The sequence below is a fragment of the Panulirus ornatus genome, chromosome 38, assembly GCF_036320965.1.
Source record: "Panulirus ornatus isolate Po-2019 chromosome 38, ASM3632096v1, whole genome shotgun sequence".
NCBI classification, from domain to species: Eukaryota; Metazoa; Arthropoda; class Malacostraca; order Decapoda; family Palinuridae; genus Panulirus; species Panulirus ornatus.
In genome coordinates, this window is record NC_092261.1 from 1,938,822 (window position 1) to 1,960,133 (window position 21,312).

At 37.0% G+C, this 21,312-nt stretch overlaps 2 protein-coding genes across 11 annotated transcripts in view; one reads left to right on the plus strand and one right to left on the minus strand.

The window, feature by feature from the left end:
• The window catches only part of LOC139760778 (glutamyl aminopeptidase-like), a 57,383-nt gene extending 52,509 nt beyond the window's left edge, over positions 1-4,874 (plus strand). For all 10 annotated transcript variants that reach the window (XM_071684354.1, XM_071684355.1, XM_071684345.1 and 7 more), the window contains one exon: positions 2,001-4,874. In XM_071684354.1, coding sequence (XP_071540455.1) covers positions 2,001-2,147 — 147 coding nt within the window. In that variant the 3' untranslated portion in view covers positions 2,148-4,874. The remainder of the gene's footprint in view (positions 1-2,000) is intronic.
• The window catches only part of tkv (serine/threonine receptor kinase thickveins), a 53,581-nt gene continuing 35,885 nt past the window's right edge, over positions 3,617-21,312 (minus strand). Inside the window, exons 5-9 of the mRNA XM_071684356.1 lie at positions 20,870-21,062; positions 20,093-20,390; positions 16,285-16,446; positions 14,639-14,798; positions 3,617-13,967 (exon numbers count right to left, since the gene is read on the minus strand). Coding sequence (XP_071540457.1) covers positions 13,839-13,967; positions 14,639-14,798; positions 16,285-16,446; positions 20,093-20,390; positions 20,870-21,062 — 942 coding nt within the window. The 3' untranslated portion in view covers positions 3,617-13,838. The remainder of the gene's footprint in view (positions 13,968-14,638; positions 14,799-16,284; positions 16,447-20,092; positions 20,391-20,869; positions 21,063-21,312) is intronic.

A 21,312-nucleotide genomic window follows, 5' to 3' on the forward strand; every position in this document is an offset into this window, starting at 1 on the left:
GCAATGAGACTTTTGTACACATATATCCATTCACTTGAATATTTTTCTCTGCATAACACCGTAGGTACCCTCAAACATATGCCTATTTCTGTACCTAATTAAAGACAGAAACACGTGCCTATGACCTTTTTGGGCTTTAGATAGCTGAGGCTGAAGTGGGAGGTCACAGTACTCAAGGGAGTAGGAAAATGACAGTTGTAATGAATTGATATCATTATGTGAAACTTACTCTCATACTCTTGGATGAGTGCATGAGCACTGCACACCAATAAGGCATAATGTTATAGAAAGTATGAAAAGTAATGTTGGAGGTATTAGGATAGTCGAGAATAAGAGATGGAGAATTGTTAGTCCATTCAAGTGGTGTGATTGGTGAGCTCTTTCCTCAGCCCAGTAGTTTGAAAAAAGTGGCTAGGAATCAAGAGATGTTGAGAGATATACCACTGTATATGAGAATTGATAATTTAAAGATACAATTGCATGGGATGAATTTTATTTTTTGTTACTCTTTCGAATATGTTTTATGATAAAGGCCCAAGATAGTCATAGTAGATGAAGGGACCAAAGTATTTGAAATGGCTAAATCATAGGTGGTTCACATTAGAGGTCATGAGGCTTTTAACAATGCTGCCTGTCTTTTGTCCAAGGACACACTAGGTAAAGGATTGGCTAAATCATCAGATGTGGAGTATGAGCTGCATATCTTTAAAGATCATTGGCTTAAATTCTAGCAGAACTTTGGCCAAGATGTGGACGTGTTGTTAATCCCACTCTTACGAAGAATGTTACTGAGACATTTGAGGTTAAGTTTACTAGAACATTTTTCAGCACATGCTGAAAAATACTGAGGAGCAAGGAGTCAGTTGTCAGATACTGTAATTTTGATTCTGTCCATGAAAAGCGATTATAGACAAACTCTTTGTAGCAAAAGGTAATGTGACTTATAAGGTGTTAGATCAAAAGCTTTGAGATGGATGAAGCTATTTTGTGTTTGTTTTAATTATCAGGGGCTGTTTAACTGATTTATATAAAGCTAGGGTGGACCAAGAAATTATTAGTGCCATGCTAAGATTATTCACACATTTCTTCCTGCTCAGCATAACTGTTTCTGGGTAATATGGTGTATAAACATGTGGATGAAAAAGCACTTTCAGTAATGAGGATTCAGCTATTAGGTGTTACGGCAAAAATGAACATTTTTGCAGCAAGGGCCAGTAACTAGTAGACAGTTTATGTGTACACTTTTCATTCATGAGAGCCTAGACTGGAGTCAGTTGAGATGATCTCTTTTTCCTCTACTGAAGATAGTTTTTATGCTTTTTGAGCAAACTGGAACTTACTTACCCCAGCTGGTACTGATAGCTCCTCATTGGCCAAACTGTCAGTTTCTGGTGTCTGAAAGGTGGAAGAATCCATTGTAAATTCCAAATCTGAGGCTGTCTCTTTTGTCAACTCCTGGTAACTTCAAGTAGATGTGGCTTCTCTACAGGTTGATTAGAAAAAAATGATCCTGAGCTTATGAAAAGTACACTTTTAAACTAGGCTTCTCACTTGCCCACATCTCATTACTAGGCACATCTTTCCCCATTGTTTTTGGTTCACCTCCCAGTGACCCTTGGGGTTCAGAACACAAGAATGACAGCAAACTAGGAGGAATTCAACAGCATGATGTCATAACTGATTGTGCAAGATGGTTATAACTTATTGATTTTGAAATTGTTTTAATGCAAGCTTTTTCAGCCTCTTTGGGACATATGTGGACATCCTGTCCAGATTTGAAAATAGTCATCCAAAAGATGGCTTCATGGGTTGCTGCATAACACTGTGATTGTTAGCAGTCCCTTCTCTGATTTCATTATACATTAACATAAGTGATATGCATTAACATAAATGATATTTTTCACGTTTCATTGTGTCATTTTATAATCCCCCCCACACCCCCAACCCCCCAAAAAATCATCATCTGTTTTATATGATATCAATAGATGTATATCTTTCAGATGGAAGAGTTCTTTGCCATGTATCCAGATGCAGGAGCAGGGGATCTGAACCGGCAGCAAGCACTGGAAACTGTACACTTCAATATCCGTTGGGTGGAGGCTTATTCCAGTACTATTCTTAAGTGGCTTAACTCAAGTCAGATCTAAAGTTATATCAAGGAATTTTATGTACAAGATATCACATTAAGAATTAGTTTTAGGTAAGGTTGCATCAACAAATAACTCCTGAATTATTTTCATAAATTCTTTATTCTAGGTCTAAGATGATGAATAAGTTATTTGTAAACCTCATTCAAGAGATCTTTGCTACATCCCTATGTCCATTTTGATTTTTAATGTATGTTACCGATTGCTTTTAACAAGGGATTTCAGTATAGTATAATTTTACAAAATGTTTTTTCTATACCTGATTGCCTTTCCCCCTTTCATGGGGTATCATTAGGAACAGATTAACGACTGCCACATATGTACACATCTAGCATCTAGTTGCCTTAGATGACATAATGAAACCAGTTACCTCTCTACAGCTATGGTGATATACTTTGGCCACTTCATAATGACCTGGTTCAGCTCATTGACAGGTAGTCACTTGCCATGTATTACATTGCTCTAATTCTTTCTACCCAATTCATGATGCTACATGTCTTCCTGAATGCTTAGATGTACCATGATATACTAAACCTCCATTACTCCATGCTTCCAGCTCCTCCTCCCTACTTCCCTGGATTACAGTAATCTGACCTTGGAGACTGTATAGGGCTGATTATTAATGAAAAAAGAATTTCAAAATTGAAATGTCATGGCTGTTGACTAAGGTTATATGAAAGTACTTGGCATATGGCACTAAAATGTAAGAACTTTAAGATGGGCTTTGATTTCAGTTAAAATGGCCCAGGATGCACATTAAGAGCTGCACATCCAGAATAAGCCACTTGCATATCATACTTCTTTTCTAGTATGTTTGTTATGCATTATTAATGAGGAATGAAAGGGTTAAGTGTAGAAACCAAACTAAATAAAAAATTTGTTTTAGTTTAGACTGTTAAAAGTTCACTTAACTTTTCCTTTGAATGCAATTTTTAGTAGTAAATTTACTTAATTTCCCTACTGTAACATTCTGGTGATGGATTATATACTGTTGACCCCAAGTATGTGTATGTTTATGTATGGGTGTTTATTTATACATGTGTATATAAGTGGATGGGCCATTCTTCGTATGTTTCCTGGCACTACCTTGCGGATGCAGGAAACAGCGATCAAGTATAATACAATACAAATAAATAATAATATATTTATTTATGTGTTGAAATGACTTAGACATATGGAGAGAATGAGTGAGAAAATGTTGACAAAGAGAATATATGTGTCGGAGGTGGAGGGGACAAGGAGAAGCAGGGGACTAAATTGTAGGTGGAAGGGTAGAGTGAACGAGACTTTGAAGCATATAAGTCCTGAACAAGCAGGAGGGTGAGGGGCATGCATGGAAATAAGGTGAACTGGAATGATGTGGTCCCTTAATGTTTCTTTACAAAATCATTATACTTTAAATGACATCAGTCCCTATGGCTTCACTTCCAATCTATCAATAAACTCTAATATGAAATAAATACACCATATTCATAAAAGGTTTTATTAATAACTATAAAAATTATAGCCTTAGTGAGTATGATCTGAAATATGTATAACATCTTCATAATTCTTATAAACATATAATTTTGTGTTCAAGACACTGAATTGAAGCCTACAAAATGCTTTTGTTGATAATAAAATTAAAAAAATATCTTTGATGTTGAAACTGATATGTGAAGCAAATTGAAAAGCACTGCTGACATAAAAATCTATCACTTATCAAGACTATTACCTGTTTACTGCCTATCAAGGCTAAGAATAGTCAGATACAGATACAATCAATAATTTGATAACATGCTGACAACTGTTTCCACAGGACATTCAACAGTGCAACTGTAAGAACAGTAAAACAAGTGTACATGGACAGTGTCCTGTCTTCCCAAAACTGTTGCAATGATTACTTAACTATAATACCAGTATACAATATGAGTAGATGCCTAAGTGTCTGACTGTTCATCAACTTATTGTAACCTAGGATATGAATCATTTAAGGACACAGGAAGAGTTAAAATAACTGCTGATTAATCAGAAGGGCTTCACAATAAGGTACTACATTAGAGACATTAAACTTATTTTTGATGGACGATAAAAAATCAAGGCACTATAACAAACTGAAACTGGTAAGTCTATTCCTGTCAGTTTGTTGGTCTCTTAAAAACTAGGAAGTTAATCTTTTCAGGCTTGACTATAACCCATTACAAAAGAACTGTAAAAGCAATGCAAAATTTAGAATAACTTCACAATTACAGGAGGGAGGACTGATTACTCATACACTTCTTCAAAGAACAAAATTTCTTTCCATGAAATCCTTTAACAAGTCTGCATAAAGAATGAACCCTGGAAAGAAGCCCAATGAATTGTCACTTATTCAGCTTAGCCTAATTTAATAGGTATGGCACTTATGGTTTGATTAAACATGCAGTTGTAACACATACAGAAAATGAAAGACAAAGTTCTGTTTTGGGAACACAGTACTGTATTTAGGTAGTCAGCATTAATGATGTTTAATATTAAATATGTCCACAATAATGATGCGATTCAACTTTGTCACATCACCTGACCACATGCCTGCCAGCAATATTGTGGAACAAAATGTAAGTGATAAAGGATGGCTACAATGTCTTTCTTCCTCAATGTAAAACTGGTTACATAAATTATAAGGCAATAATAATCAGACATATTTCTACAAAAAATTTGTTTCAGCTGCACTAACAAGACTTGTGAAATACAATTGCTTCAAAGTCATGTTCTATGTTATTTATTCCAATTACTATACACCTATCAACAAAAATAAATGAAATATATTTGGTAAAAAAAAAAATTTCTAAATAGGCTGCTCATACTGTCATAGGTCAGCATCATATGATGCATACACTATATACAAGTAAAACTCTGATGATTATGTACAAAGTTATATAGAGGGTATCAAAGAACTGTACATGGATATAAAACTCTTGCTCCTTCCCTGCTGCTTTAGATGAAGCCTTTGTTATTACTTAAAAGGCAAATGAGTTATGGAAGTACGCATGAAACACTATAATCTGCCACATGACAGAACTGGTATGCACATCACTTGGTTCAACACTAAATATATAAGATCAACAGAAGAGTAATATTACTAAAACAAGCATCAAAACCATCATAAAATACCACAATGCACTCTTGAGAAAATTTGTACCACCAAAACAATATTATATTTGGGTTTCCTAATGAGAGAGAGAGAGAGAGAGAGGAAAAGAAGGAAAAAGTAATTTACATTAATATTGGTAAGCTCACAATACAATTACTATATATCGGACAGCCTGAGTACTATAGGAAGGCAGTACTAAATCATAATACATCATGTCAGTCATGGATACAGCCATAAAACATGCTGACCCCAGACATAATTAGTCATGGATACAGCCTTATATAAAATATGCTGAATCCAGACACAAAAGACAAAGGCTTTTCTTTGTTTTTTGTTTTTTTACATTTCACTGCATGTATATTTTTCATCCATTTTCATGCATACAACAAATCTTTTAAAAAGTAACAAAAAAACATTTGGGAATGCAATGGCACATATTGAAAAGATTTAAAAAACATCTTATGTGTACTGGAGGACGTACTGTTTATTGTGAAAATTATTGTCTTTCATATGAATACTGTTCCCAAATAAATAGCCCACACAGTCCGTCTTTCATAATATGTTAATTAAACTTTTACAAAACTCAGCTGGAGGAGAGATCCTCATTCAGTTTAACAATAATGTAATTTCTTACAGTGAAGAAATTTTTATTTTTTCCCCCTTTATGTTGCAAAAAGCACAAAAAAACTTTTTTAAGTTCAAGTTAATCCTCCTGGGTTTGGGAAACATAGAAAAGTTAGGGTATAATTATGGCTACTGAAGAGTTTTGGAGAGAATCTGCATGTGTGATCCAGCTTTGAATGAAGAAAACATCATATGCAATATGGCATGAGATATATAAATTAATACTAATGCAGTATTTTAACAAAATTGAAGCTGATCTTTTCCTAATAGCAATATCTCAGAATAAAGATCCCCATATAAAATGACAGCATTGCAAAAGTGGCTCTCTTAACAATGCAAAATGTGTTTCATCTGTACAATAATCTAAAATCTCTCTCTAAAAAAAATCATAACTTACTTGATACATAGTTATCTCACCTCACAGAGCAAGTAAATCTAATTATTCTCATTCATGCTAATCACTGTAAAGCTTAAAAGCCAATAAAACACTATCAAAAACAACACTGGACACCAAATCATCTATTTGTTCTACATAAAATCAAAAGAATTTTTCTTCAGTTTATGAGGTTAATGATCAATATTCATAATAAAAGGGAGTATCATGTAAAATGCCAATTTCATCACAGGTAAAGTATGGCAAATAAAACCTATGGCACATAATAAATGAACACTGGTATACTCACTAACAGAAAACAAACCCTTTCAAGCAGATTATCAATATATTTACCCCCGACCCAAAAGCCACATACACACCCCATGAAAATATACAGTGCAATAACATAAAGTTCTGTACAATATGAATGAAAAATCATGACATAATGCAATGAAGCAGTGTATGAGACAAGAACACACATTTATAACATTACCCAAACTCATTATCAATGAAAAGCAAATGCCAAATTAAGACATACAGCATCAGTTAAAAATACCCTAATACATACTTCAATTAGTGATAAAAATGACTGATCATTATGAGAATGATATGCTAGAGCAATGTATGTAATGAATAATTACAATTCTTTATATTATATATTTATATATATATATATATATATATATATATATATATATATATATATATATATATATATATAATGTGTATGAAATTATTATATATGCATGACAGGAAGAGAGTTTACACTCTTTTTAACCTGTAGTGCATTAGGGTGGGTTGTTTTTAGTCTTTTTTGATATTTACATGAGGGTACTGCAGAAAAGGTGTGTATCTGAGAAAAAATTTTGCAAAAAATATGGGTTCTCTGCACCATCTTTCTTTTAATTGAAATCTCTTGACACTTGGAAGTATCTCTGTCTCTGACTCCGAATATGAATGAAGAACTACAAGAAATGAAGATGAATGGCCTATTTCAATATCTTTTTTATGTTTATCCTTATTTTGTTCAAGCCTTTTTCTAACACAAGCTTTCTTAACATTCTACACCTCCAACTATCATCTTTTTCTCTGACCTTTGATCAATCAAACATTCATGTTCATTTCTAGGAAACTTTCTTTATTGCTGGAAAATTACAAGAGTTCAAATCTGGACATTTACAAGCAGCATTATCAAAGAGTGCTTTTGCATGGTTCTGAAATTCATTGAGCTTAACTTGATACAAGTCAGTATCTTTCCTATCTTTATAATGATATAAAATCTCATATTTTGTGCAATAATTATTGACCATATCTTTAATACGCTTTTTTGATACAACACTAATATATGCTGACTGCCAGATTTCCTTAACGAAGTTAGTAACTACATCACAAATACCTGAAAATACTGGTTCCTTTGAAATAGAAAATAATAATTTACTTTGCTCCAACTGGCATGCTTTCATCAAATCTTCATATGTTGATAGAACAGTTTGTTTCGGTTGTTCTGGTTAACCAAATATAGGGCACTTCATTGCAACTGAGAGATGAGCTATCCCTTTGCTGGATGCGCCAATAAAATCCGAGCTATCATGCACCTATCACGTGGTTGACATGAAGCATGTGGATAGAGCACATAATTGGCTAATTTCTATAAGGATATACTGTTCTGTGCTTAAAAGACATTCATATAACCATTTAACAGGGAAACTACTTCAGTTGGCATAAATACTAGATTTTGTGCGTATGGGTGAAATAATCTATAGCTTTCATCATTCGTGGGTTAGAATTGTTGAAATATTTATCTGAAACTTTTCACAATATTCAAATGAATCTAAAACATCATTATTATAGCACCTATGGCTGAAAAATATTGCAATTAGATTTCTACTGATTTTTTAAAGTAGGTAGTATTTTTAATACAAATGCTATAATTTCAATTTCCTTTGGGGGGGCGGGGGGCCTGAAGTTGTTCAATTTCTTCGAGATAAGATATACTTTAAGTGTATTTCTATAAAATTAACCCTACCACACTTAAAAATAAACATTTTCAGCATTATATGTTTTCTACTAATACACAATTATACCTTTTTTATTTTTTTTTTATGGGGGGGAGCCACTAAAAATGCTGGTGCAGAGAATCCATACTTCTTTTTTGCCAAGTTTTCCACATGGATCTGCAATTTTTCTGAACTAACCCCATATGAATACCAAAAAAAGTGTAAAAACAACCCACCCTAATGTGCATGTGTGTAATTAACTATTTGTACAGTATAGGAAGGGAGTTCTCCACCTGTGGGGGCCCATTTCTTGTGTGCTTAAGTCCATATGTGTGTGTGTGTGTGTAATTACCTATTTGTACAGTACAGGAAGGGAGTTCTACACTTGTTGGGCCCCATCTCCTGATCTTCCTCTACTATCATACAACTTGTGTGTTTGTGTGTGCATTTGTGTACTCATATCTGCTTTTACAGAAACAAAAGACAATGAGAGCTCTGCCTCACCTGTTTATGCAAAACAAGCTTAATATCTAGTATGAAAATATAGATTACATCACATACTCAAAACATGACATACCTTCATAAAATATAAATCAAGAATGAATAAGTTAACTTAATTAGCTCTTCCAGGATAAAGTGGTCACTTTCTTGCATCTTTGATATTTTTCATTTTATATATATATAAATGGTGGTTAGATCCTGCAACTGTTTTACATACTTTCCACAACAAAACAAATCAAGATAAAAAAAAGTATTTTCAACTTCATTTCCCAAGAAAGATTTGATATATAAAATCTAAGCAGAATGCTTTTGGTAGGGTTTAGTTACCAGTGACACAAGCAATAAATGAGGCAAATCTCACTGGCCAAAGTAGCACACAAAAACTATAAAGTATGAAGGCATATAAGGAACTTAATTTACAATCTGTAAATCAAGTAATAACTACTTTCAATCATCTTATCAGAAAGCATTAGCAGACTGAACTATTACAAAATTCATAAGGAACTGCAAAAATAAATCACATGCTCATTAACAATTAATTTGTGACTTAACAATCAAAAGGCACATCATCATTTGGAGCTTTGCAGCACACCAGGCTACTTTCTCAACTCCCACATAATGCCTAGCTTGTGCTTCTCCCTTTCACTGGTTTCCATGCCATGACATCCATAGGACAGCACTACTCTTTCTCAACTTTTCAACAGTATTACTACAGCCAAATTCAAGCGTTTTAGAGATAAAAGACTAGATAATTGGATTGCCCATAGTGCTGACAGTAGCAACTTCTCACATACAACCCAATCAAGAATTGTCTTTATGCAATCTTTTGTGTGTGTATTTTTAACTATTTCCTTGTAATTCATCGCAATGAAAAGAAAATCTAAAATTCTGACCCCTGATTCTACGGGGCTTATACGTAGCTTAAGAGAAGAGAATAGGAATAATGAGAAAGCTTTTTGTTACATGAATATTTTCCCTCGTCCTTTTTTGAGTTCACTTTATTAATGTATGATAAAAATCACTGAAATGTCTTATAAGAATTACACAATGCTAAGTTCCTCAAAGTCAAGATTTGAACTAATAAAGAAACTTGCATTTCCCCAACTAATATGCCATGCTAAGGTTATGGAACAGTAAACTGGCCGCACTTTCATCTCCAGTTGATCTGATGAGCTGGAAGCCAAGGTCATTATGAAACTAAATACTTTTCCCCCAAAAAGTCCAGTATTTCTAAACCAATCGGAACACTAAATACCTTTTCCCAAAAAACCCCAGTATTTCTAAACCAATCGGCACAAAACAGTGTTGTGCTTAGAGGGTTCTAAACTTTGTACTCTTTTGCTCTTCTCTATAATCTGCAGCAAAACAGTGAACTGAACAAATGAGTATCAGTCAAGGTGGAAGCACATACATATTCCTACATCAGATGCTTACCATGTGTTTTTTATGTGAAAACTAGTCTGGTTGGAGTTGAGTTGAAGCACTTGACCATTCTACGTTATGAGAGGGTGCAGGTTGGTTCTGTGTCTGCCTGGAATTATGAAGGTGATGAGTTTCTGTATATCCATCCAACCATCTATCTATCTACCTATGTCTCTTGATGACTGTTCCCTCCTGGACATCCTCAAGGGGTGACTATAGCAATAAAGTCTCCATAACTGAATTCCAGTGCCACTTCTTAGCCTTTACTGCCTCACCCTTAACTGGCCACTGGCAGAGGGCAACTCTAGCACAGTGTTTACAGAAGCTACTGCCTAATGTTCCTACAGACTACTAGCTAATGTTCCTTCCTACTACTTCTACCTGTAGCTCCCACTTAATATTCCTACCTACTGCTTCTACCTGTTTCTACCTAATACTCCTGCCTAAATGTTCCTACCTACTAATTGTATCTATCACTCCTACTATTTTGCCAGAGGGTAGGGCTAGTACATAGTACTCACCACAGGAAAATCTACGGTTATAAAGAATAACCTGAGTTAAGCGTTGTCAAGTTATATGTAAAAAGGAGAGATTGTATGTTTGTGGACAGAGTGCCACTAGTCCACATGTGGGTGACACACACACACACACACACATATATATTTATTTATTCATTTATTTTGCTTTGTCGCTGTCTCCCACGTTAGCGAGGTAGCGCAAGGAAACAGACGAAAGAATGGCCCAACCCACCCACATACACATGTATATACATACACGTCCACACACGCAAATATACATACCTATACATCTGAATGTATACATATATATACACACACAGACATATACATATATACACATGTACATAATTCATACTCTCTGCCTTTATTCATTCCCATCGCCACCTCGCCACACCTGAAATAACAACCCCCGCCCCCTCAAGTGTGCGAGGTAGCGCTAGGAAAAGTCAACAAAGGCCCCATTCGTTCACACTCAGTCTCTAGCTGTCATGTAATAATGCACCGAAACCACAGCTCCCTTTCCACATCTAGGCCCCACAGAACTTTCCATGGTTTACCCCAAACGCTTCAGTCCTCTGTTCTTAACGCTACCTCACTAACGCGGGAAATGACAAATAATATGAAAGAAAGAAAAAGATATATATATATCTCCCTGGTATACCACATCGTTTCAATTCACCCTATTCCTTGCACATCTCTCACCCTCCTGTGTGTTCAGGCCCCGATCACTCAAAATCTTTTTCATTCCATCCTTCCACCTCCTATTCGGTCTCCTGCTTCTACTTGTTCCCTTAAGCTCTGACACATATATCTTCTGTGTCAATCTCTCCTCTCATTCTCCCCATATGTCCAAACCATTTCAAACCCTCTACTGCTCTCTCAACCACACTCTTTTTATTTCCATATATCTCTCTTACCCTTTCATTACTTAATCAAACCTCCTCACACTACATATTGTCCTCAAACATTTCCAACACATCCACCCTCCTCCGTACAACCCTATCCATAGCCCATGCCTTGTGACCAAATAATATTATTGGAACTACTATTCCTTCAAACATACCCATTTTTGCTCTTCGAGATAACATTCTCTCCTTCCAAACATTTTTCGTCACTCCCAAAACCTTCGCCCCTTTCCCCACCCTGTGACACTTCCACTTCCATGGTCCCACATATTCCCTGCGTGTCGTAAAAGGCGACTAAAAGAGGAGGGAGTGGGAGGCTGGATATCCTCCCCGTTAGCGGGGATGATTTCCCTCCACCTCTGACACATATATCCTCTTTGTCAATCTTTCCTCACTCATTCCCTCCATGTGACCAAATCATTTCAACACCCTCTTCTGCTCTTTCAACCACACACTTTTCATTTCCACACATTTCTCTTACCCTTTCATTACTTACTCAATCAAACCACCTCACACCACATATTGTTCTCAAACATTTCATTTCCAACACATCCACCCTCCTCCACACAACCCTATCTAGAGTCCATGCCTTGCAACCACATAATATTGTGGGAACCACTATTCCTTCAAACATACCCATTTTTACTCTTCGAGATAACATTCATCTTCCACACATTCTTCAACGCTCTCAGAACCTTCACCCCCTTCCCCACCCTGTGACTCACTTCTGTTTCCATGGTTCCATCCACTCCTAAATTCACTCCCAGATATCTAAAACACTTCACTTCCTCCAGTTTTTCTCCATTTAAACTTACCTTCCAATTAACTTGTCCCTCAACCCTACTGAAACTAATAACCTTGCTGTTATTCAAATTTTCTCTCAGCTTTCTTCTTTCATACACTTTACCAAACTCAGTCACCAACTTCTGCAGTTTCTCACCCGAATCAGCCACCAGCACTGTATCATCAGCGAACAACTGACTTACTTCCCAATCCCTCTCATCCAAAACAGACTGCATTTTTGCCCCTCTCTCCAAACTCTTGCATTCACCTCCTAACCACTCCATCCATAAACAAATTAAACAACCATGGAGACATCACACCCCTGCCGCAAACCAACATTCACCAGGGACCAATCACTTTCCTTTCTTCCTATTCGTACACATGCCTTACATCCTTGGTAAAATCTTTTCACTGCTTCTAGCAACATACCTCCCACACCATATAGTCTTAAAACCTTCCACAAAGCATCTCCATCAACATATACATACATTATTATTATATATAATCACTGCTTCCTGCGTCAGCGAGGTTGCGTTCAAACTGGAGTTACTTTTCGAGGTTACACCCTGAGTGTAAAGTTACCTTTGGAGAGGCTGTATATTGGCAGTACATGCTCGTAAAAGACCTCACTCCAAATAAGTCTATATTTCCTTGATACAGCAAGTAGTGCACCCATAGGCTGCAGAGGCCTTTAGAAAGGTCCTGAGTACTACCAGGACTCTTTCACAGAAATTGGTACTGGAGTAATCATAAATAAATAAGAAACGAAACTAGTGAAAATACGACTGAATATTGTAACCATTATGCTATTACGTAAAACAGTTGTTTAAGGTAACTTCCTACGAATATCATACAGAAGACACTATTCATGGCATTGATACAAGAAACACCTGCAGGAAAAAATAAGTATGGTTCTGTTTCTAATTGTGGAGGTAGTACTACAGTAGCTGTAGTAGCAGCTGCATTGATGTGTTGATACTGACAGTCACTGGGATGGTATACTCTTATGCTTCTCCAATTGTCTTAGCAACACTGTCCACTGGATTGGTCAGGCATCCGTGAAAAAAAGTTGTAATAGCATGTCTCATGCTGCTTTTCTAGTCAGCTAAAAATTCCTATTCTACATAAGTCTTCCACTACACTTGACTTTGTTAAAGTCACCCCTATGTTACACTCACACTTTGTTATTCCACTCACACTACACACCAGGCACTTGTTAATTTCAGTCCAGTTGTGGAGACATAGCAAGAAGTCTTGTATGGTAATACCAGCAGTTAACTACTCTACTACCAATCTCCTTTTGCTTGGTCTTTAAAAAGCTAAAAAAATCACCCTACAAGACTTTATGAATACAACTATTTTTATAGAAAAACTATAAAAGTTTATAAATCTTTGGATGGGTCTGCAATACATATTTGTATTTTCTAAACCCATAATTCAACAGATATTATTTGCACTAAACAATCTTGGTACCATCAGAAACATGAAATTTGTAAAGTGTCTTTTTCACTCTGAGAGCTGTCAAACGAGCAGCAGGATTGGCATGCCAGCATTCCTGTATCACCTTACTCATTGTTTTGAGTACCTGTGAAAAGAAAAACTGTTATAAAAAAGTAAATAACACAACTTTAACTTAATAAACATAAAATATTGGTGTGGGAGCACTTGTGTGTACCTGCTTACCTACAAGAGAAAGGGCTTGTACATATGGAAATAGCAGCCAATTTTGTTTGTCAATACACATGTTGCATAACTGGAATCTAATGATGTACAGCAAGGACAACTTACTTCTCATTAAGAGAGGGATATGATGAGGTAAAAGAGGCTTAGAAGTACAATGGAAAAATATCAGCCCCAGCTATGGATACCTGTAGAGCACGAAACAGCTAAGCAACAAGCAATGGCTGGGTGGATAAGCCCTTAGGCTGGTTAGATACAGTAAGGCTTTTTGCAGGGTCAACTCTAACACATTTCAGCTCAGATCAAATAAACCTTAAGATTCCAAAACGCTTGACATAATCCAACCTATAAATTTCTAAATTCTTTCACCACTTGATAAATGAAAAATGTAATTCTCGAGTGTCAGGCTGGCCAGGCTGATTTTAGCAAGGAAAATGGACTTTTCTTTGTTATATTACTTAGCATACACAACTGAGAAAATCTGGCACACTTTACCAATTTAAAGATTACAGTTCATGAGATAGCTCAACCACAAATTTCAGACCATTAAAAGTTGAAAATATTTTACATACATACCTCATTGTAGTGCCAGCGAAGAGGTATATCTGGCCTGACACCTCTAACACACACCACCTCATGCATATCTTCAAAAGAAGGGTCAGGTGGAACACAGTCAAAGTAAGGCAGTTGGTATTCATCAGCCAGAAGATACCTATCCCCACTTTCACTTGCACATCTGAAAACATTTGTCATATCTACGTGATAATGGAAAAATTTGTTTAGTTAAAAATACTAAAGGATTTGGTTGGAAAAAAGTGTAATATCTATCTCTATCTCTGATGCTCTGTTCCTACCTGGAACTCCCTGAAGGGAGTGCCCTTGACAATGGAGTCTCCATAACTAGTGAATTTTAGTGCCACTTTAGTGCCTCACCCTAAACAAGCCACTACTTCAACATCTTTCAAAAAGCATTTATAGCAGGAGTCAGATTCTTTACTTACAAATTCATACAGGAAATTTCACAGGCACTCCCTATCAACAGACATAAAAACTGAGAGCCAGAACATACATTCGGAGTAAATTCACATGGCCATTAACAAACACACACAAAACAAAACAAGTGAGTGATGAAGTCAATCAATATTAAAGAGCATGAAGAGAAAGTGTGCATTTGATATGTAATTTAGCTTGGAAACAGAATATTGTGCCTGAGGACAAGGTGAAAGCTATTATTGTTCCTTTATTCAAAGGAAAAGATGCTAAGGTTGTATATAGCAATTATATGGGAATAAGTCTGATGAGTATACCAGGAAGAGTTTAAGCAAGAATGCTGATTAATATAGTGATGGTTTCAAGAATTGTAATGATGTCTGAAAGGAAACTGAAAGTATTGATTTTGGAAAACCAAACAGTGAAAGAAAAAAGTATACTAAACTGTAATTTGGATTAGGGGCAAGAAAGACTGGAAGAGGTGAGAGAATAAAGTATTTAGGCACTGTCTTGAGTAAGTCTGGTGTTATGAAAGGAGAGACGAGAGAGAGCAATAAAGGATAGGAGAGTCATTGGGTCCCTTAATAGAATAATGAAGGGTAATGCAAGATTGAGAGTTTACAAGCAGAGTGTACAATTAATGGAGTTGGTGTGAGAGTAAGACCACCTGTGACATGAGGACATAGAACTGAAGAAGACTGGTGGGGGAAAAATGGTAGAAGAATGTGTGAAAGTGTATGATGGGGAGGCATGTAAGGACAGGGATAAGTGGAGACATTTGCTGCAGCCACCCCATTGATGGGAGTCCCTGGAGGAAATGAACATCAGAGATACAGACAGACAGACAGATAGATAGATAGAAGAGAAAGGATTTTATTCAGAAACGTACCAAGAAATTAAATCAAATCTGTAATCTCAAAGAGAAAAATCCCAAAAGCTTCATTAACAGAAAGAAGAAATCAACATGTGCAACTAATACTAAGCAATGTTATTGCTAAAGTTTCTATGGATATGGCAAGATATAATGGATTAAGTAACTGGGATTCCTCACAAGAGAATGGAAGTCTGAAAACATACTGCAATGCATCAAAGTCTGAGGCAGAATTATAAAAATAAGATAATGGAATCAATGAAGCTGCTATAAGAAGTCAAAAAAGGTAGATACAAACAAAATCTCTAATATATATAGTCTAGACTTGATGATCTCAAATCTGATAAAATTCAGCTCTCACCTTCTAACAATCTCCCATAGGACTAATCCAAAGGAGTACATGTCTGCCATCTTAAGTGACTCAAAGCAGCTCATGTTTATAGTTTCATTAAGCACCTCTGGAGCCATATACCGCCGTGTTCCAACTTTCCGATTATTCCCGAAGTCCAGTTCATTGTTCTCACTGTGAAAAAGAAAAAACAGAATAGAGCCTCTTAACCAAAACCTGAGTAAAGAATGAGTAAAATAACATCTAAATACCATGAAAGAAAGAACCATGTGTGATTATGTGCATGTGTAATTTTAATCACAAATTTGTTGTTACCTACTCAAACAGCATAGCGACTTTTTCTTAACTAATGACAAATTCTCATGAACTTTTTAAAATTCTTTTAGTCTGTAAACACAATTTTATCACTTATGTTATCCAATGTTCTGATGCTACAAAAGTTAAGATAGACAATACTAGGAGAATGCTAGTAACAATGGATGAAGTTTGCAAGAGATGGAGAAAGTACTTAAAATAACTGGTTACAGATGATGGTGAATGAGCCATGTCTATTAGTAAGCAGGAACAAGAGGAAGACATTACAAAAGAGGAAATTACTAAAATATAGAATGGAAACATCTCATTTCCAACACATCCACCCTCCTCCACACAACCCTATCTATAGCCCACACCTTGCAACCATATAACATTAATGGAACCACTATTCCTTCAAACATACCCATTTTTGCTTTCCAAGATAATGTTCTCACCTTCCACACATTCTTCAACGTTCCCAGAACTTTTGCCCCCTTCCCCACTTTGTAACTCACTTCCGCTTCCATGGTTCCATCTATGAGATGTTTGAGGACAATATGTGGTGTGAGGTGGTTTGATCGAGTAAGTAATGAAGCGGTACGAGAGATGTGTGGTAATAAAAAGAGTGTGGTTGAGAGAGCAGAAGAGGGTGTATTGAAATGGTTTGGTCACATGGAGAGAATGAGTGAGGAAAGATTGACAAAGAGGATATATGTGTCTGAGTTGGAAGGAACAAGGAGAAGTGGGAGACCAAACTGGAGGTGGTAGGACGGAGTGAAAAAGATTTTGAGCAATCGAGGCCTGAACACGCAGGAGGCTGAAAGGCGTGCAAGGAATAGAGTAAATTGGAATGATGTGGGATACCGGGGTCAATGTGCTGTCAATGGATTGAACCAAGGCATGTGAAGCGTCTGGGGTAAACCATGGAAAGTTTTGTGGGGCCTGGATGTGGAAAGGGAGCTGTGGTTTCGGTGCATTATACATGACAGCTAAAGACTGAATGTGAACGAATGTGGCCCTCACTGTCTTTTCATAGCACTACCTCGCACACGCGTGCAGTGGGAGGGGTGTGTCAATTCGTGTGTGGCGGGGTGGCGATGGGAATGAATAAAGGCAGCAAGTTTGAAGTATATACTTGTGTATATATGTATATGTCTGTGTATGTATATATATGTATATGTTGAAATGTATAGGTATGTATATGTGCGTGTGTGGATGTGTATGTTTCCTTGTGCTACCTCGCTAACACAGGAGACAGCGACAAAGTATACTGAAAAATAAAAATAGAATGGAAATGAACAGAAAAGCTTGGAGTAGAGATGGGGTGGTAAGCAAGATGACAATGTGTGGAGGTGACACTGCTGTGAGATTAATCTGAAAAATTAGTAATCACCCATCTCTCTCCATCCACTTACAATTTTACCCATATCAATACACTTTACTTTCTTACACTCTATACTATCACAACTCCTGCTTCAGGAGTAGTGCAACTCCTTCCTTTGCTCTTGTCCTCTCACCAACCCCTGACTTTACTCCCATGACATTTCCAAAACACTCTTCCCCTTTACTCTTGAGCTTCATTTCACTCAGAGCCAAAACATCCAGGTTTCTTTCCTCAAACACAATACCTATCTCTCCTTTTTTCTCATCTTGGTTACAGCCACACACATTTAGACATCCCATTCTGAGCCTTCAAGTGGGATGAGCACTCCTCACATGACTCCTTCTTCTGCTTCCCCTTTAAGAAAGTTAAAATACAAGGAGGGGAGAGTTTCTAGCCCCCTGCTCCCATCCCCTTTAGTCGCCTTCTATGACACAACGGGGAATGTGTGGGAAGTATTCTTTCTTCCATATCCCCAGGGATAATAATAATAAAATATAAATAGGGTTGAGGGTCAAGTCAATTGGGAGGTAAGTTTGAATGGAGAAAAACTGGAGGAAGTAAAGTGTTTTAGATATCTGGGAGTGGATCTGGCAGCGGATGGAACCATGGAAGCGGAAGTGAATCATAGGGTGGGGGAGGGGGCGAAAATCCTGGGAGCCTTGAAGAATGTGTGGAAGTCAAGAACATTATCTCGGAAAGCAAAAATGGATATGTTTGAAGGAATAGTGGTTCCAACAATGTTGTATAGTTGCGAGGCGTGGGCTATGGATAGAGTTGTGTGCAGGAGGGTGGATGTGCTGGAAATGAGATGTTTGAGGACAATGTGTGGTGTGAGGTGGTTTGATCGAGTAAGTAATGTAAGGGTAAGAGAGATGTGTGGAAATAAAAAGAGCGTGGTTGAGAGAGCAGAAGAGGGTGTTTTGAAATGGTTTGGGCACATGGAGAGAATGAGTGAGGAAAGATTGACCAAGAGGATATATGTGTCGGAGGTGGAGGGAACGAGGAGAAGTGGGAGACCAAATTGGAGGTGGAAAGATGGGGTGAAAAAGATTTTGTGTGATCGGGGCCTGAACATGCAGGAGGGTCAAAGGAGGGCAAGGAATAGAGTGAATTGGATCGATGTGGTATACCGGGGTTGACGTGCTGTCAGTGGATTGAATCAGGGCATGTGAAGCGTCAGGGGTAAACCATGGAAAGTTGTGTGGGGCCTGGATGTGGAAAGGGAGCTGTGGTTTCGGACATTATTGCGTGGCAGCTTAGAGACTGAGTGTGAACGAATGGGGCCTTTGTTGTCTTTTCCTAGTGCTACCTCGCACACGAGGGGGGAGGTGGATGGTATTCCATGTGTGGCAAGGTGGCGATGGGAGTGAATGGGGGCAGACAGTGTGAATTGTGTGCATGGGTATATATATATGTGTCTGTGTATGTATATATGTGTACATTGAGATGTATAGGTATGCATATTTGCGTGTGTGGATGTGTGTGTGTATACATTGTGCATGGGGGTGGGTTGGGCCATTTCTTTCGTCTGTTTCCTTGCACTACCTCGCAAACGCGGGAGACAGCGACAAAGCAAAATAAATAATAAATATAACAAACAAATAATAATATTTTTTTTACTTAACCACCCAAATCCCGCGTCAGCAAGGTAGCGCAAGGAAACAGACAAGGAATGGCCCAACTCACCCACATACACATGTATATACATAACACCCACATACGCACATATACATGCATATACATTTCACTGTATACATACATATACATAGATATATACATATATACACATGTACATTTTCATAGTGATAATAATAATAATAATAATAATAATAATAATAATAATAATAATAATATTAATAACAATAATAATAATAATAATAATAGGGGAGAAAGAATACTTCCCACGTATTCCCTGCGTGTCGTAGAAGGCGACTAAAAGGGTAGAGAGCGGGGGGGCTGGAAATCCTCCCCTCTTTCCCCCCCCCCCAAAGAAGGAACAGAGAAGGGGGCCAGATGAGGATATTCCCTCAAAGGCCCAGTCCTCTGTTCTTAACGCTACCTCGTTAACGCGGGAAATGGCGAATAGTATGAAGGAAAAAAAAAAAAATAATAATAATAATAATAATAATAATAATATCTTACCTGACATACTTGACAGCAAGGCCAAAGTCAGCAATGCAGCACTCGCCATTCCTTTTCACAAGGATGTTTTTACTTTTTATGTCTCGATGGGCTATGGCTGGTTTTCCTTTAGTTCCAAAAATCTCTGTATGCAAATGAGATATACCACAAGATGTGGACAGGGAGAGTCGGATCATGGAAAAATAATTAAGGGTAGTATTCTGAAGGTAATCATACAAAGAACCCAACTGGTGGTAGTCTGTGATAAGCAGCATCTGTGTTAAAGACCCTGTTCCTTTAATATCAGCAGCAATAAAACCTGTCCAAGAAGAAATAATTACATTAGATTTAGCAAACAGAAAACTATGTGATACGATAAATTCTTACGCTGTGCATATATTCTATAAAAATTCTAAAAATTTTCCAAAAAATCATATACATTCATAATTGGGGATAGTTTTGTCTCCACTATCCCTGGGGATAAGGGAGAAAGAACACTACCTACATATCTGCATGTTACAGGTGGTGATAAATGGGATAGGAGAAGGGAACTGAAAACCTTTCCCTCTTGTTTCATCAATCTAATAACAGTGTCTAATAACAGTGTCTTCACCGCTGTAGTTGCATCATGGGCATGAAAGGCCCTGCGATGTGTTGAACTGGAGTCTGTAGAAATATAACGATGGGCTGATACTGCTATCACTAATGGAATCTTTGAAGAACATTTCAAAAGGGTAAAATATCATATGAACTGTATGTAGTGGACAAAATAAATCACCAATTGTTTGATACACTTACCTAAAATATTTTCATGTCTTAATAAGACAGTTTGATAAATTTCAGTTTCCCTAACCCAGGATGCCTCATCAGTCGTGAAGAATATCTTCACAGCAACCTTCTCACCCCGCCATCGTCCTAACCACACTTCACCATAGCGACCCTTCCCAACACTTTGAACAAGCTGAATCTGCTTGGCTATGGTGCGCTGAACCTGTAATACTACCATCATTAACACCAAATTCAGAGAAATATATAAGCATAAAAGATCTTTAATGGAAATGGATTTATTCAATAATGCAAAATATGTGCTATATTATAGGGTGACAGACAAGGTGTTTATGAGATGAGGTGGCACCCAGTACGAGTCATAGCAAATGAAATGATAAAGAGGTAGTGAAAGCAACTGCATAAGGTGATGTGGCTACGGTGAAGAAAAGAGGTAGTTAAAGCAATTGCATAAG